General features: G+C 43.0%; 1 protein-coding gene across 1 annotated transcript in view; it reads left to right on the forward strand.

The window, feature by feature from the left end:
- The window catches only part of PRPSAP2 (phosphoribosyl pyrophosphate synthetase associated protein 2), a 262,142-nt gene that overhangs the window by 43,754 nt on the left and 198,922 nt on the right, over positions 1 to 19,466 (forward strand). The window contains exon 2 of the mRNA XM_069210108.1: positions 9,112 to 9,259. Within this exon, the coding sequence (XP_069066209.1) occupies positions 9,177 to 9,259 (83 nt within the window). The 5' untranslated portion in view covers positions 9,112 to 9,176. The remainder of the gene's footprint in view (positions 1 to 9,111; positions 9,260 to 19,466) is intronic.

A 19,466-nucleotide genomic window follows, 5' to 3' on the forward strand; every position in this document is an offset into this window, starting at 1 on the left:
CCTAAAGGTACGACTGTTTGCGTTTTAGCATGCTACAAAATGATTTAGGCAGTAGAATATATAAACAAACAATTCCATGGCCAGGGTGATAACAGGTTGTAGCGGTGTATGACACTTTCCAAATGTACTAGAAAATACGGAAATACAATGGTTCTGCTTGCCCGATTGTAGTTTGAAGTTTGTAAAATGCAACAGAATTTTGTACAGTGGAAGTTAAATACTCCCCTCCTTCCCCTTGGATGTAGGATGCCTTTTGAGATCCAGTGCCATCTTTTATTTTGTTTTATAATAAATGATTGTGTGTATTTTGTAGTGTTTTGAAGGCTCTAAAACATTTAGCTATATTGAGCCTTTGAGGAAGTCGGATGTCCCAACAGTCAAAATTTGGAGTAAAATAGGAGTTCTAGAAAATGCAAACAAAACAAATTGCCTCAATAATATGCGTGTGCGAAATGGGTGTAATTTACTTTTGTGTAATTACGCAAAATTTCAACAAAATTATTCATATTTATTTGAAATGCAATGCTGTCATTTAGCACTGTAATGTATCTAGAGATGTATCCTTCTCTTTTTTTAAACAACGGTGCTTTTCACGTTAAAATAAAGTGGAAAAAAACATCGTGAGCATTAGCCACTTGCTGTCTGTTGTTCCAGTGTGCTATTACCCTGAATGGGTCGTAAATACACAAACTGGTTGACTGTGTAAATTATGTAACTTTCGGTAATAAGTGTATCTCAGAATTCCAGAAATTACAATAATTATACTGGCATAATTAAAATTTCGCCCAGACCTTTCACAGTACATTGCTTTGTTTTCAGTAATGTTTTTTTTTTTTATGTCCATGGTTAGCCAAAACCTTTTGAGTCTAATAGTCATTAGTCTGTTTTCATTTATATCTTCGTTCCGGCATCACAGGAAATGCAAGCCCACTGTAGCCATTTGCTCACTTTTTTTCTTAGTGATGGCATTCGATTCTTGCACAGCGTGCACTTAAACACAAGAAGTAGTCCCCTTGTACAATTTTGTGCAAAGCATTCACAAACCATGCAGAGCCAAGAGTAAACAACGAAGGCCAGACCTATTGTCTTTGCAGTGCTTGCTGTTATATGGGTTCATGTAATGTTAACTTTCCAGTTAAATCTTACTTGAGCAGAAAGGTGTATGTTGCCAGTGGAAGTAATTTGGAGGCTTCTGTGAGGGTATGCAATTAAGTTAAGCAAAGTAGTATCTTAACTTGTGAATTTTATGTCATTTGACACTCCCATCACCCCTAAAATCGCTTTAACTTTATTTTTCTCAGTTAACATTAAGGATCTGAAGCGATCTTTGGCCATTCTCTTACTCTGCCACTTGGGAGTGTGCTGTAATTTGAACGAGGCTGATGTATCCAAAATTGACTATTTGTGTGACTATAAATAGATTATGTTCTAGCTCTGGTAAAATGATTGTGTAGCTGGCAGATGACAGCATGTTTGCTAGCTGCCAAGTCAGAAGTCAGAGCAACCTCCAACTTGTATTCCATTGTCTGTTGAGCAAGCATGTTTGCATCCACGTTTTATAGGCTCACGAGTAAGGCTGAATCAGTTACGTACAAGCTGAAGTGAAGCTACACATACTAACTTTTATGGCCTTTTTGCCATTGCTTTAACGCAAGTCATTTATTTTTTGTCTTTATTGTGAATTGTCTCTTCTCTGCTTGCATCTGCATTAGTGCTGGTTAGTCCTGACAGTCTTGGGATGGCCACCCCTAACTTTCTGCCTGCCTCTTTACTTTTTAGATACTGTTTTTGCTGGTTCTAAGACTGCACACTTTACCACTGATTACCAGTGCTAAAGTGCATATACTTTCTCTCTTTTTAACATTGGATCATACCCAATTGGACTATTTAATTTACTTAGAAGTCCTTAGTAGAGTGCACTACATGTGACCAGGGCCTGTATATTAAATGCTACTAGTGGGCCTGCAGCACTGATTGTGCCACTCACTTAAGTAGCTTCTTAACCTTGTCTCAAGCCTGCCATTGCAAGGCCTGTGTGCAGTTTCACTGCCAATTCGACTTTGCATTTAAAAACCGCTGCTAATCTCGAATTTGTAAAGCCCAGTAGCAGACAGAGTATATCAAATTCTTAGCAGCACAACCAGTTTCAACTTATGTCCATGTCTCTTTCATGCACTAATTAAACCTTCACTCTGTTCTCTTTACCACAACATCTGCTTACTACGAGAGAGAGAGAGTTTTTTTATTTTTTTTAACATTTCTTGCTAATGTTCTGCTGATCTATGTATATTCTTAGCCACTGACAAATAGAAGTGTTTAGATGTTTAATTTCTTAGGGGTCATACTAATGCCAACCACAAATTTATATAGCTCTTGCTTGTTCACTCATATATTTGTTATATCTTTTCTCTTCAACTTATACATATTAGCCAAGTTCTCACTATAATAGCTTTTGTTCAGAAGCACTTTATTGGTCACAGGGGCCTAGCTGCTCTAAATCAAAACCACTAAAATAAAAATAAACGTCTGCTATCTAGTGTTGGGCTCGGAGTGTTACAAGTTGTTTTTCTTCGAAGAAGTGTTTTCGAGTCATGGGATCGAGTGAATCCTCTTCAGCTCCATTGTGCATGGGCATCGACTCCATGTTAGATTGTTTTCTTTCCGCCATCGAGTTTTAGACAGGTTTCCTTTCGCTCTGATAGTTCTAGTCAGAAAAGCTTGAAAACTCTTAATTTTTCGGCGGTATTGTTTTGATCGCGTTCCACTTTCTATCGACACTTCGGTACCGTCCGTCGGCTCAAACATCTTTACTCGCCTTTCGGGGCACCCGCGCCTAACTCAGGCCTCGTCGGACCAACCGCGGGAAGCCTCATGGACCGGACTCCATTCCGATTCTGCCCTCGGTGCACGCTAAATTCCCTTACACGGACCAACATCTCGTCTGTAATCTCTGCCTTTCTCCAGACCATCGGGAAGAAAATTGTGAGGCCTGCAGATCCTTCCGATTCAAGAAAACGCTCCGAGACAGAAGAGCACGGAGACTCGAAATGGCACCTAAAAGCACCGAATGTCTCAACGTCGAAGAGGAGGAGATCATGCAGACCGCTGGGTCCGACTCCGAGCAGGAATCCGAAGAGGACAGACCTGTCACGGCAGCACAGCACATGAGTACGCCTGCCCCTGTCCCAGCCAAGCCAAAACATAAGGCCTTGGGGATGCCACTGCCTGAAGGCCATGGCTCTACCTGAAAAAAGACCTTCGGTGACCAACCCACAACTTCGGCACCGAAAAAGGCCACTCCTCCGAAGCCATCTGACTCGAGCCGAAGCTCCATCTCTGAGCCGGGCAAACATCGCTCTTTTGAGTCAAAATCTCAAAAATTGTTTTCGGAGCCGAGGTCATCCTCAACCACTACTTTCTCGATACCGAAAAAAACAGCTTTGGAGCAGAAAAAGGCTATTTATACTGAGTAGCATGGACTTTCACAAGTACTTAACCACAAAGCTACTGAGGAGGACTCCCAAATAGAGGCAATGATTGAAAGGCAAGCAAGGATCCACATCCATGAAGAGACTGGCAGAATTTTAACGTACCTCCTCCAAAACCAAAGAGGAAATTAGCCTTTAAATAGGAATTGGACACTACACAGCCTCAAGCAAAAGTTCCAAGAACAAAGGAGAAACCTCCACCTCCTCAATTTTCTCCTCCTCAGTCTCCTCACTCTCCACACTTCCATATTTTTCCGCCAACCAGTCCTACAACTATGCAGTCACCATCACACTCATTTGATTCGCAGCAGGACAATGTGAATCCATGGGATCTTTATGATCCAGACCCCATTCCAGACACTAACTCAGATTTCTATCCCTCTAAGTCCTTACCACCAGACGATAGTACAGGCTACACTCTAGTCATAGCTAGGGTGGCATCGTATCACAATGTCGCCATGCATACTGAGCCATTAGAAGATGATTTTCTATTTTTATCACACTCTCCTCTATGCATGCAACATATCAGTCGCTTCCTATGCTCCCCGGCATTCTAAAACATGCTGACCAGATATTCAAGGAGCCAGTAAAAGCAAGGATAATTACTCCTAGAGTGGAGAAAAAATATAAGCCACCTCCTTCCGATCCGGTCTATATTACCCAACAGTTACCTCCAAACTCGGTAGTTGTATGGGCTGCCAGGGAGAGAACAAGTTTGCAGTCGTCAGGTGATGCACCCCCACCAGACAATGAGAGTAGGAAGTTTGATGCTTCGGGGAAAAGGGTGGCATCTCAGGCAGCCAACAAGTGGAGAATAGCCAACTCTCAGGCATTGTTGGCTAGATATGACAAGGCCCACTTGGATGAGATTAAAGGCATAATCCAACATCTCCCCAAGGAACTGCAAAAAAGGGCACAACAGATAGAAGAAGGGCAAGCCATCACTAATATCAGATCTGGTCAGCCCTAGACTCTGCAGATACAGCAATCATCAACACTGCTGTAACCATAAGGAGACATGCATGGCTTAGGTCTTCAGGATTCAAGCCGGAAATCCAACGAGCAGTGCTCAGTATGCCGTTCAACCAAAAACAACTTTTCAGCCCAGAGGTTGACACTGCAATTGAAAAGATGAAAAAGGATTCATACACCGCAAAAGCCATGGCTGCACTGTATACCACACAATACAGGGGAGCCTTTCGTAAATCCCAATTTAGAGGTGGATTTAGAGCCCAAACTGCCGAGGCATTCACCTCACAGCCAAAGTCGGCCTACCAACCTCAATACCAATGAGGTGGTTTCAAAAGCACTTACAGAGGCCAGTACCCCAGAGGCAGGGGAAAATATCAAACGTCAAAACAAGCCTCACAACAAACTATGCAGTGACTTGTGCCATCCCTTCCCAATCCACACCTCACCTATGGGGGGGAAGACTGCAAAAGTTCCACAGCGATTGGCTAGGAATTACTACGGACAGCTGGGTATTATCAATCCCGCAATGGCTAGTGCATAGAATTTACACAAACGCCACCAAATATTCCACCAAAACCACACAAGCTGTCCACAGACCATATCACTCTGTTGCAAGAAGAAGTCAAATCTCTACTACTCAAACAAGCAATAGAAGCTGTGCCACAAAATCAAATAGGGACAGGGACTGTATTTACTTATTCCCAAAAAGAACGGGACCTTAAGGCCAATATTAGGTCTCAGAACCCTCAATCTTTACACCTGTCAGAACACTTTCACATGGTGACACTAATGGATGTTATCCCACTACTTCAACAACACGATTTCATGGCAATATTAGACATCAAAGATGCGTATTTCCACATACCCATCCATCCAGTGCACAGAAAATATCTCCGGTTTGTCATTCAAGGAAAGCATTATCAGTTCATAGTGTTACCCTTCGGAATAACAACAGCTCCCAGGGTATTCACAAAATGCCTGGCGGTAGTCGCAGCCTACCTAAGAAGACAACACATTCATGTCTTTCCATATCCAGACAATTGGCTAATAAAATCAAACAGTCATACACAGTGTCAAAACATGGGCATTATGTAATACAAACCTTGCACTCCCTAGGGTTCTCCATAAACTACCAAAAGTCACAACTACAACCTGCGCAAATTCAACAGTATTTAGGGGCGATACTAAATACTCAAAAACGCTTCCAAGCCCAAATCCACAAAGAATACAAGCATTTCACAATATATTAGCACAAATACAGACAGGCCAACAGTACACTGTCAAATTTGTGATGAAAGTATTAGGCATGATGGAATCCTGTATTACGATTGTTCCACATGCAAGACTAAACATGCGGCCCTTGCAACAGTGCCTTGTACAACAATGGTCACAGGCACAGGGTCAACTTCAAGATTGAGTGTTGATAGCCCACCAAACATACATGTCCCTTCAGTGGTGGAATTCCACAAACCTAAACAAAGGGTGGCCATTTCAAGACCCTGTGCCTCTGACCATACTTACAACAGATGCATCAATGATTGGCTGGGGAGCTCACCTCAACAATCGCAACATTCAAGGACAATGGGAGGCTGAACACAAACCGCTGCACATAAATCACCTAGAGTTGTTAGCTGTCTTCCTAGCACTCAAAGCTTTTCAGCCTCTTCTCACCCAGAAGAATATCATTATCAAAATAGACAACATGACAACCATGTATTACCGAAACAAACAAGGAGGGACCCATTTGTCCAAACTCTCCCTCCTGGCCCAAACAATTTGGAAATGGGCAATCCACAACCATATTCACCTAGTAGCACAATACATTCCAGGGAGACACAACCAATTGGCAGATGTTCTCAGCAGAAATCATCAAAAACACAAGAGTGGGAGATTCACCCTCAAGTACTTCAAAAATACTTTCAACAATGGGGAACACCAGACATAGATCTGTTCGCCACCAGCGAAAACGCAAAATGCCAAAACTTGGCATCCAGATACCCACATCCCCTATCCAAGGGCAATGCTCTGTGGATCAATTGGTCATGGATATTTGCTTAAGCTTTTCCCCCCTCTCCCACTCATTCCATTTCTAGTCAACCAACTGTGTCAAAACACACTCATAGCACCAACGTGGGCACGTCAACCATGGTACACAACACTATTAGACCTGTCAGTAGTACCACACTCCAAACTCCCAAACATACCAGATCTGTTGACACAAAACAAAGGGCAGATCAGGCATCCAAATCCCAACACACTCAATCTAGCGATTTGGCTCCTGAGGTCATAGAATTTGGGTATCTACAACTATCAGCTTATTGTATGGAAGTAAATAAGCAAGCAAGAAAATCTACTACTAGACAGTGCTCTGCCAACAATTGGAAAAGATTTGTATATTACTGTCAATCTAAACAAATTGCCCCTCTTTCAGCATCAATACAAGATATCGTATGCTATTTGTAAAAAATCAAATTTAGCTTTTTCGTCCATAAAAATACATCTCACTGCAATTTCCGCATATTTGCAAAATATACAGCACAGCTCTTTATTTAGAGTTCCTGTTATCAAAGCCTTCATAAAAGGGTTAAAATGCATCATCCCACCTAGAACACCTCCAGTGCCTTTGTGGAATCTAAACATAGTGCTTACGCGACTTATGGGCCCACCATTTGAACCTATGCACTCATGTCAAATACAATTCTTGACATGGAAAGTCGCATTCCTAGTCGCAATTACATCATTGCGAAGGGTTAGTGAAATTCAAGCTTTTACAATTAAAGAACCGTTCATACAAGTACATAAACATAAAGTCGTACTACAAACGAACCCTGAGTTTCTTCTTAAAGTAGTATCACCTTTTCATATCAATCCAACAGTGAAACTACCAGTCTTCTTCCCACAGTCCGATTCTGTGGCAGAGAGAGCCCTTCATACATTAGATATTAAAAGAGCTCTAATGTATTACATAGATAGAACAAAATCATTCAGGAAAACTAAACAGTTATTTGTGGCCTTTCAAAAACCTCATACTGGTAACCCCATTTCAAAACAAGGTTTAGCAAGATGGATAGTAAAATGCATCCAAACATGTTACCTTAAGGCTAAAAGACAACTCTTAGTTGCACCTAAAGCACATTCCACAAGGAAAAAAGGGGCTACATAGGCCTTCTTAGGAAATATACCAATGGCTGAAATATGTAAAGCAGCTACTTGGTCAACACCACTTACATTTACTAAACATTATTGTGTAGATGTTTTAGCAGCGCAGCAAGCCCCAGTAGGTCAAGCTGTGCTAAGAACATTTCAAACAACTTCAACTCCTACAGGCTGACCACCGCTTTTGGGAGGATTACTGTTTTGTAGTCTATGCACAGCATGTGTATCTGCAGCTACACACGCCATTGAACGGAAAATGTCACTTACCCAGTGTACATCTGTTCGTGGCATGTTCCACTGCAGATTCACATGCACCCTCCCACCTCCCCGGAAGCCTGTAGCCGTTTAAGTTAAACAAACACTTGTACATATATGTATATATAAATATATATATTCTAAGTGCAAGGACATCTCTTTTTGTTTATACTCCATCACTCCTACCTTACCCTCTGCGGGAAAACAATCTAACATGGAGTCGATGCCCATGCGCAGTGGAGCTGAAGAGGAGGAGTCACTCGATCCCGTGACTCGAACACTTCTTCGAAGAAAAACAACTTGTAACACTCCGAGCCCAACACTAGATGGCAGACGCATGCACAGCATGTGAATCTGTACCCGAACATGGCTATATATATATATATATATATATATATATATATATATATATATATATGCTGAACATTGAAGCGTATGTTGTGTGGGGTTAGTTGCAAAAGTGGGAAACCCAGTTAGAAATGTGATGGAAAGACCGGTCAATTGATGCAATTGGATATGACGGTACATGGTTGAATTTGCAGTTGCGATATATACCATTTCAGTCACAGAGAGATGTTGTTTTTTCACCATGATAATGTGCTTTGCTGGCTATGAGCCATCCCAAGATGTGAAGCAGAAACGATACTGAGGGGCTCTATCGTCATTTGCGCATTTGGTTTGTGGCTAGGCTATATGGAATTGACCCGCATTCATGGGCATATTTCAGGAATACTTGTGCATGCTCTATGTGTGCCACTGTGCTTATACTAATGCTGCAAAATAGGAGCAGCTTATGGAAGAGAAGCTGAACTGAGAAAACAGGCGAATTATCTTGCTGAACTATATCTGCTTGCCCTTATGTGCATGACATTGTAGTTGAATATCATTTACATCCCAGCCTCCATCAGCCAAAGCCAGAGAATACTATATTACAGATGGTATGCTTTTCATAGTTGCACCAGAGCCACTTTACTCCAGTGCTCTGTGAATATTTTATTTTCTTGGATAATTAATATTCGGGTAGTGCATTTTCAATATTAATTTCAAACCATGTCTACTCCGCTAGCATACCTTTAATGGTCAAGGTGTCATAAAAACTTTCACCTACTGAAACAGTTCTTTATTTACATTATATGTGAAAACCAATCCACAGCTTTAATAATGGGATAAAAGTGAACACAGTTTGTGTGGTTGCTATACACTATCTCTTATTGCTATGTTATTTTTTTCTCTGTCATAGCTGTTTATAGGTGGACGGACATTCGGTCCTGACGTGTGTGAATTAAAACTGGGAGATCTGCCAGCATGAACACTACCAAGGGTGGGCTGATGCTCTTCTCAGCTAATTCCAATCCATCGTGCATGGAGTTGGCAAAACGGATATCTGAGTGAGTATAGCCCATTGACACACCCTAGAATGTTGGGACTGGGCCAGTGACTCAGCAGGCTTGGAGTGCAGGCATTAAGTGCAGATTTCTATTTTTTTTTGCAACTTAATTTAAACACTGCCAATCTTTATGTGTAGGTTCGAAATTCAAATGTATTGCTGTTTTTAAATAGTTTTTCTAGTTTATGCTATAGGTTTTTTTTTGTGTGTTTTACAAGATATAAAATGCAATTCAAAAAATCATCTGTACAGATCGATCAACGTTGCATATTATAAACTGGGGCTCGTTTGCATCAAATCAGAGTACTCGGAAACATACAAAGCTTATTGTTCAATTAGGACTATGTTGCTCTTGTAAATATAAGAGACACTCTAACACCAATTAACTTGGTGGATTAAAGTAATCATCTGTTTTTAGTAGAAAGGCCTTTACTAATAGTGCACCTAGCATTTTTGTACAATGATTGCAGATCCATAAAAGAGTTGAAATCATGCAAGTCAAAGTCCAGCGTCTTGAGCAGGAACATAATAATAATTACAATGTGGAATAGAGGCAATCATGTTCCGCCACTTGCATCTCGCAGCTGTGACTTCAAGCTGCAATTGTGGTACGAGTCTTATGGTAACATGGAAACTTTACCAAAGTACACAGTGTATGCCAGTCATGTATAGACTCATCTAAGGTGGGTGGTTGTCCTCTTTATTTATGGTTAGGAATGCAACTAGAAGTGTATTCCATCCTTGCAAAAGTATACTTGTGTGTATCCTATGGATTTATTCCCTGCTATGTGCTTTATTTTGTGGTTCTGTCCACGTCATTATATTTGGATACTTCTTGCAAGTCCCGCTAGCATTCATGAATGGTAATGCCAGTCACCAACACTTTATGCTGCTTGATGCGGCAAAAAAAACCGCACGTCTCATGTATTTAGAGGAGTGTGCCCCACAATGTGTATGGGCTGTGAAATGAAGATGGGGCAGTAGTGGGATAGACAAGGACTAGACCATAACTTATGGATAATTTCAGCGCAGTTAGCGTTGCAGCGTGGGCAGCAAGCGTTTGAGTTTTGAAATACTTCTATATTTTTTCTGCCGACAAGTTCTGTGTAAAACGTTAACTTCTATTGTACTGTTGTTTCTGGATACTACTTATTCATATGCTTATGTTCTCTCCCATTCCTTATCACGACCCGCCCTACTTGCCTCCCCTCCCATGTGTCGTGAAGAGTTATTAAAGTCATGTGTTTGTTGACCTATGGCTCTGACCAAACACCTAATGAGCCTCTGCTTGTTTCCCATAGTATAGAGTTATTGTATAACAATATGTATTTGTGGTTCTATAGACACTATGTTCCAACAAGTTAGAAGGAAGTGAGCTACTGCTGTATAAGCCAAGAATCAACCCCAGTTTGTGTTACATTTTTCCATATGGTCATCAAAGGATGAAAGTTGGCCCTTGTGAAAGAGGTCGTCCACTGTGTGAATGCCAGCTGTTTCCCAGATCTTTGTCGGGTGCATCTGAGTGAGTGGGCTCCCCCTAAGTCCCAGCAGCTGGACAGCCGGTGTATATGGGACATCCTTAGTTGTGATATGCAAAGCTCCTTAAAACATCAGTGTGCCATGCATGTGAGTTAAGCATTAGATGGAGAATCTTTTGTCTTCGGGGAGAAAAGTTGTGTTGTCTCTGTCAATTGCCACATACCCCATTTCATGGCCGTGCCCTCTAGTTCACTTACAGTCAGGCAGCTACATAAACCCTTGTCTGTTGCAAGGCTATTTTGCAGGTGCTACTCTGAGTTTTACAACCCAAATTAGTAACCCACCCCCACCCCCCATGGTATCTAATGCAGGAAATAAATTAGTCAGGTGATATAACAGAAGTTTGCTAAAATCATACAATAACCAGAGGACCAACACAGCTGTTTTGCATAGTGCAACACGACCTGTCACTGGCAGTGGCAATATCATCTAGAAAGCTGATGATGGAGCACTGCTGTCAACTTGATGATGTTGCCCCCCAGCAAGCTTTGCTCCTGATGTTTATTCCTAGAAAACAAACTGTGTCTTCCTGCCATTGTATTGTCTCTTTGCCAGTGATGAAATGCATTTCTGGGACACTAGGGAGAATTGTAAATAGGCATGATTTGCACCAGTTTAATCTGAGACCCAACTATTCTGCATAAATGTTGAGCATTATCGCTATATTAGCAGGTTTGGCTGCTCCGTCACTGAGATTTTCCAAATTATTGTTGCCGTATAGAGACACTGAGTGAGTGCGATCACCCAACAGGATGCCACAGTCCCCTCCATGCAGTTGGGTTAATTTACATAAAATATCATGCCTGAAGTAAATATTCAAATTGGAATATTTGATAGTTGCTAGATTCTCTGAAGCGGTCTGAGTTTTGGTGGGTCACCTGGTTAAGGCAGAGCCGTAGGAGGTTCTTATGCTGCTTGAGCTTACCTCATGTTTTCTCATTCTAATGAAGGAATTATGAGGCTGCAGTCGTCAGAGGATACTGTACAATCCCAGCTGCGCACTATAGACAGAACTTTTAATAAACATCAGGTCTGGTCCTTAATCTTAAGAAAGGCCTCTAGCTTATGTTTCTGCAAAGTTTTATTGAAAAATAATAGTTCTTTACAAAGTGGGGGCGGGACAAAAGAATAGAGGACAGCGGTTAATACAGGTCCTCAAGATATTTATTTTGTGGACTTGCCATGGCAGATGTGCAGAGACGCCTGAAGGAAACTGAATATTTGTTAAACTGTGGTGTCAGAAAGTCCCCATCAAACACAAAATAAGAACTTGGTATCATCCAACTATGAGTACATTCATTTTGAAAATCTGTCTAGGTAACATTGCCCTAATGTGTCCATGAGTTTTCTCAAAACTGTAAAAACTGGCCAGTACCTATATTGTGCAGTATCTTTTCTGGATAAAAGCGTGCTTCTAAAATACTTTTCTTGCCTGGAGGGTAACATTTAGTTAACAAATACAGCACAAAACATTACTTTTTTAAACACGAGTGAGGAAATGACTCTGATGAACTGTGCCTGAAATTAAAATGTAAATTTTCCATCTCTGTCCTACACCCTTGTTCAATCTCAATATTAATTGTACTGGATCTCTCAGTTTTTAGTTATTGCGAAATCCAAAGTGACCGCCAAAGACTGACTTCTGTCTGCTTCTCACAAGTTTGCACCTCCGCACGTGCCCAACGATGACTTAAAATCATAGCCCAAAGCCCCATGCACACAAATTTAAACCTACAGTCAAACGCTTTTTCCCAAATATATAGCTTTGGGGTTGATTTATTTTTTTGAAACCAAAAAGCCTGAGATATTGTAAGCACAGGTCTTTGCGTAATAGTAACAGCTGGAACCAACAAGCAGGCATTTTCTTCAGAATCCAAGCAACTTTCCAGATCCTCATCTTGCCTCACCAAGTTATTCAAAAATCTCTTGTACTGGCCTTCTAAAATCAAACTCATCAGAAGGCAGTGGAGATTTGATTATCAAACTAGACTTACATTCTCTCTAGGGCCTTCTTTATCAAGTCCTATTGCATGACATAACATTATAATGGCAAACCACCTGTCTAAATGGCAAGTACACTGCATCCACAGTGGTTATTTCAGCACCATTAGTCAGTACCTTACAGTATCGGAACTCCAAACTTATAAAAACAAAACAAAAACTGGTGCCATTCATCCTAAACAGTGAAAGATCATCTCCCTCTGAGTAATGCTTCCCTCGTGGCTCCTGCAGTTAAGAAAATTGCTGCGCTTCGCGTTGCTTGGCTTACCCATTGCAATCACATCTAAAAGTGCCAGGCCTGCTCCTCCACAACTGTGATGATTTTAGGAACTATTTACCACATTATCTTTAATCTCAAAATCTAAAATCTCTTCAAACCCTGCACCTGACAGTTGAATGGAGAATCTCCATAGTTTGTCCGCAAAGTTATTCCGTCTTACTTCACCATCTACTCGTATAAAAGCTCTTGAATCATCTCCTACACTAACTTGATTTTCTTGTTTTATTTCTCTGTGTGCTTTTGCAGTGTTTTGTACACTTGCGTCTTTATAAGATGATGTCAAAGCTCCACTTTCTACAGGTGTGTATTTCATATTGGTTAACTCTTCAAGAGCTTTTATAGAAGGACAGGCTGGTTGATTATCTTTCCACTTCAGACTGAGAATACTCAATAAAGTAAATGGAAAATATGGCCTGTCTCTAAACTGTGCTCTCCATTAGGTCTCTTTTGTACATTAATTTGCATGTACCTTCTCCAAAAGTGCCTGTTCTCTTGCAGTGACCCCACCCACAAACAGCATCTGTGCACAGATTGTTTACAGCCTGTGTAACATATGAGAAGTCTGCTCAGAGCCATAGCACTTTTCAGCGCTTTCCTCTTTAATACAGCATGTTTAAGGTCTCTTATTCGTCTTATGTGTTCTTGGGAGATTTCTTGAGTGCTGTCCTGCATCTGGAGCACTGAGATTTCATACTTTAAGAACTTAAAAAAAAAAAAAAGACATTACTATTCAAAGCATGTTCCCATTTTGGCCAGAAAAAACACATATTGCTTTCTTTCAAGGATCAGAAGAAAGAAAGCTGCAAGAGACGATTACTGTAAGCCGGAGAATGATGTGGACATAAGAAGAAAAATCCAGAGGAGTCTGGCAAATCTCCTCTCCCAGTTTTAAATTCAGACCCCCTGCTTCATGAGATGAATGCTACTTATGTTCATGCCCGCTCAACCTAGGATGAAATGGCTGTCCTTTATCCTTTCTCACCAGTTATTACTAGAGTAATCTGATTTGATGGAGACTTCTACTTCTACATTTCTTATTGTTGACTTCTCCGCAGGCTTCAGACTGGATCTGGAAGATTTTCATAAGCAGTACCCCTTTGTACTGTTAGGTGGCATTGATCGGCTCCATGTTAGTTGTCTGCAGCGGATCTAATGTTGAGGGTCCTATAGAGGCACCACCCCGGTGCCCTGATGTTAGTTCTTTTCTTTCCACGCCAGCAAGCACTGATTATAAAAGAGCTACCTCTTGGTCTTTTCTTGAGTTTTCTATACTTCTGCTCTATTAAGGATGTCCTCTAGGAAGACCAGATTCAAGCTCTGCAATTCCTGTCATCGGGCGATGTTGTGAAGGCTCTGCACCTTATGTGCCTTTGGTGTTTCGATCATGACCCAAAGTGATGCTCGGAGTGTCAGGCCATGAATCCAAAGGCTTTGAGCGAGCGGTCCCTAAAGCTAATGGCGGCTTGAGGCTCAGCTCTGCGCAGGTCGAGATCTTGGTTGTATGGAAAGTCCTGAGATCAGTTTCAGGGCCCAAATTCATCTTCGTCCCACTCCAAGTCCTCCAGATGTTTGGGTAAGCAAAAGTAAAAGAAGTTGTCGAAGCCTGCTTTGTCTTCTCCTCAGCTGACAAGATGAGGAAGCATGGGCTCTCTAGGCATCATTCTGAGGAACCTGTTCCTAAGCCAACTAGTTGCCTCCCTGAGTTTCTGGGAGCTGGAGCGACCCCTGCCCAACTTGGAGAATTTTATGAGGCCATGCGCCTCATTTTTGGGCAACCCGGCCCCACTGGAGAGACTTCGCGCTCTGTGGGGTTGCAAGAGGCCCCTTTGAGTTCTGTGCCAGGAGCTCCAGCCACAACACTGAGGGGCATCCAAGGATCCGGTTATGGATCTGGACCGATGCCAGCCGAAGGACCTCCACCTTTCCTGATGCCGGTCCCAACGCTGATTACCCCATTTTAATTCCCAACTCCAATGCCATGCCTCCCAGGTTGGATCCTGAACCTTTTGCTTATGGCCTGGGCCTCGGGGATGAATGAGTGGGGTCGAGGAACCCTGTAGAATTCCAGCACCCTCAAACATATATGGACTAGCATTTAGACTTGGTTGAAGTGAGCAGACTGGCCACCTCTCTAGATACTGGCATGCTTCCTCCCCCTACGATGGCCATGGAGGAGGGAGCTTCATATTCAGTGGTGGTGCGAAGAGCAGCTGATGTCCTGGATCTTGAGTTGCCTTCAGTGGCAGTGAAGACTAATCTCCTGACATAGGTGCTTCAACCTGGAGCTTCATCCTCCAAATCCCTCCTCCCGTTCAATGGAGCCCTTACAGATGTCCTGCTGGTTACCTGGTCCAAATTTGGCACAGGAGCTCCTGTGAACAGGACTTTTGCCTACCACCATCGCCCTGCTGTTGGCGATCTAAGTTTTCAGACCCAACACACCACCCCTGAGAACTTGGTTATCAAAGCCTCCAACTCCCATGGCGGGTCCCCTTCCACACCCCCAAATAGGGAATTCAAGAGGCTGGATACACTGAGAAGATGTTTTCTTTCCCAGCCGGGAATTGCGGTCTGAACACTGCATGCCTTTTTGACGTTATTCCCATATGCTTTGGGATGCGGTTGCACAAGTGCTGCTACAGGTTCCCGAGAAGGCACAGGCTGCACTTTTCCAAGCAGTTGCTGATTGGAGAGGTGCAGCAAAGTTGACAATCTGATGTGGAATGGACATGACCGACTCATTAGGCAGAGCAGTTGTATCAACAGTGGCCCTGAGGCATCACGCCTGGTTGAGGACCTCTGTCTTTTCAGGGGATATCCAAGCCAATCTTACGGACATGCCCTTTTGAAGACACCCATCTCTTTGGAGAAAAAGCAGACTCTGCGCTCAAGCGCTTCAAGGATTCTCGGGCCACAGCCATGTCCTTGGGCCTCGCGGCACCCCTTCACCACACATGGTCTCCTTTTTGTCCCTTTCGTTGCTATGAAATGGGCATCCCTCCATGTCCGCTCTCATCCACTCTGGCTCAGGTTCTTTTTACCCTGGACCCAGGAGACTAGATGGTAGCGTTGAACTTGCTGGATTATTATTTCCTTATTCCCCGCTGTCCGCCTACAGATGTTGTGGTTCACTGTAGGCCATGAGCACTTGAAGTTCAGTGTGCTCCCCCTTGGCCTTACCAGCGCCCCTCGTGTGTTCACGAAGGTGATGGTGATGGTTGCAGCTCACCCCTGCGCAAGTCACGGGTTTCAGTCTTCCCCTATTTTGACACCTGGCTGCCGAAAGTGGGTTCATCCCAGGCTGTCGACTTCCTCCTCCAGACTATGGTGGACCTCGTGCATTCGTTGGGGTTCACTATAAATGTGCTGAAGTCACACTTGACTTCGTCTCAGATGCTCCCTTTCATTGGATGTGTTCTAGACACATTATAACTTCAGGCTCATCCTCTTGAGTGGCGAGTCCAGGATATTCAGGCTATGATACTGATGTTTCAGCTTCTATCCTGGATTTTGGTGAGAATGATTCTGAGTCTGCAGAGCCTCATGCCCTCCTGCATCCTGCTGGTGACACATGCCATATAACATATGTGGGACCTGAAGTTCCAGTGGGCTCAGCATTGGGGGAATCTCTCTGACAAGGTTCCGATTTAGGAGAGGACTGAGCAACATCTACAGTAGTAGCTAACACAAACCGTGATTGGGATCAGAGCCAGATCCCTATCCCTTCCCTAACCAGGTCTGACAGTAGTGACAAAAGCATCACTTCTGGGATGGGGCAGCCATCTGGGAGAGGTGGAGATCAGAGGTATCTGGTCTCCGGTGGAATCTGCACTCCATTTCAACCTGTTGGAGCTTGTGCAGCCAGCCAGCATTGAAAGCATTTCTTCACTCTGTCAATCGAAAGACAGTGCAGGTGTTCACAGATAACACCACCACCAATGGGGTACTGGATGTGGTTGGAACAGGGCATATCCCTGGTGGTTCAACATCTGGCGAGGTCTCTGAATGTCAGAGCAGATGAACTCCGCTGAAAATGCCTACCGTATCATGAATGGCATCACCAGCTGGAGGTGGTGCAAGGTTTTTTCAGCAGTGGGGAGAACCTTCGCTAGATCTGTTTGCCTCTGCAGAGAACATGCAATGTCTGCAGTATTGCATGTTGGGGTTTTCATGGTGGCAATCACTCCTTCGCTTTTTGTCTCAAGTAGAATTCCGGCCTCCTAAATGCCTTTCTGCCCATACCACTTCCACCGAGAGTTCTGAAGAAGATCAAGAATGACCGGGCCCAAATAATCCTTGCCGCTCCAGGCGGGGCAAGGAGAGTCTGGTATCCCGAGCTGTTGAACTTGTTCATGGATCCTTTGATCAGACTGCCTTCGGAAGGTTATTCTGTTGTAGCAGCAGGGCAGAGTTCTGCACCTGAACCTGTCCACACTCCGTCTTCTTGCATGGAGATTGAGGGGCTACAGTTGACAACTTTTGACCTTCTGCCCAAAGTCGTCAATGTTATCTTGTCAACCAGGCGTCCCTCCACCAAAACAGTATACACCTGTTGTTGGAAAAAATGTGTGGAATGGTGCACAGACAAGTCTGTTGACCCCCTTTCTGCCCCTCTCTGTGCGGTTTTGTTATTTATTATTTCCCTGGTCCATCAGGGCTCTGTTATGGGCACTATCAAAGGTTATTTGTGTGCAAATCCACTTTTCTGAGTTTGCCTGATCAACCAATTTTCAGTCCCTTATTGTAAATAGACTCCTTAAAGGCCTTACACATGTTTCCTCCATCCCTATTCATTATGCTGCAAAGGGATTTGACTTTGTTCTTCACATTTCTGATGTGTTCTCCTTTTGAGCCTCTCTACAATTGTCCTCTTATGCTTCTAACTTTGAAAACATCCTTCTTTGTGGCCATTACCTCTGCCCGCTGGGTGAGTGAGCTGCAGGCATTGTTATCTAAACCTCTCTGCCTCTCCATCTGTCCTGACAAAGTGGTGCTTTGCGTTAGGGCTTCTTTTTGCCAAAAGTTATCACGCCCTTTCATGTAGGCTAATACGTCACCTTGCCTACTTTTCTTGCACCCTCACGTTCTTCTAATGAAGGGGAGAGACTCCACTGCCTGAACCCAAAAAGAGTGTTGGCGTGCTGCCTTGATCGTACAAAAGAGTTCCAGTGGAAAATCAACTCTGTCGGTTATGTGGGAGTGAAGAAAGGTCAGGCAGTGCAGAAGTGGACCATCTGCAGTTGGGTCATACTCTGTATAAAAATACGCTACGCATTGGCCAAGAAGCAACCCACTAAAGGTTTGGGTGCTCATTCTACCAGAGCCAAAGCAGCGACCACTGCGTTAACACACAGAGTTCCCATCCTTATTATGTGTCAGGTGGCTACGTGGAAACCCTTGTACATGTTTACAAAACACTACTGCCTGGACAGTGAGGTTCTGAGGGACGGGCACTTTGCCTGTTTGGTCCTGGAGAACCTTCTAGTATGATCTTGGTTTGCAGACCCATCTCTGGGGGTGGTATTGCTTGGGTATTCAGAGGTAAGGAATCTGCAACTAGAAGTCTCTGTCAGATGTACAAGTTACTTACCTTCGCTAACGTCTTATCTGGTAGAGACATCTTTTAGTTGCAGATTCCTTACTGACCCACCCATCCTTCCTGCTATGCACACTGACTTCTAGGGACAGCGACTCCCCTTTCAGGGCCTTGGTTTTGATGCACAAGTAATCAGTTTTTTTCTGACTATCCTATTGGCATGGAAAGTCTTAAAAAAGAAAAAAAACTGACATCAGCGCGCTGGGGTGGTGCCTATGTAGGACCCGCAACGAAGGACATGGAGCCGAAGGAGGCCACCTAACAGTGCGCGGGGCTACTGCTCACAAATCATCCGGATCCATTTTGACACCTGGGAAATTTAAAGGTAAGGAATCTGCAACTATAATATGTCTGTACCAGATAAGATGTTACCAAAGGTAAGTAATTTGTTTGTCAAACCTTCTTCCATTGAAACTCTGCATCAAGACCAGAACTCTGCTTGATGCAAGGTCCCACCACGAGGCTTGTCTCCTTGGCCTTCTTCCCTCCAGCATTGAGTGTGACATTGCAGAACTTGGTACCAACCTCAAAGATAGATATAATAGATAGATCGATAGATACTTTATCTTGTTCGATTTACTTAAAATCATTACAAAATCATAGCAGTCTCACAAGCATTTTAGGCAATCTTATTAACATGATCCCTTCAATTTAACAAAAGTACAAAAATCTAAGATAGTCTGAATCGATGTAGTTATTACCCCATATAAAAAGATTCAGCTTTTTTGAAAAACTATGCACCTATGCTTTGCCAAATGTGGACCTAAAATATGCATCCGGATCATAAAAGTT

This window comes from Pleurodeles waltl, chromosome 10 (assembly GCF_031143425.1).
Source record: "Pleurodeles waltl isolate 20211129_DDA chromosome 10, aPleWal1.hap1.20221129, whole genome shotgun sequence".
Lineage (NCBI taxonomy): Eukaryota > Metazoa > Chordata > Amphibia > Caudata > Salamandridae > Pleurodeles > Pleurodeles waltl.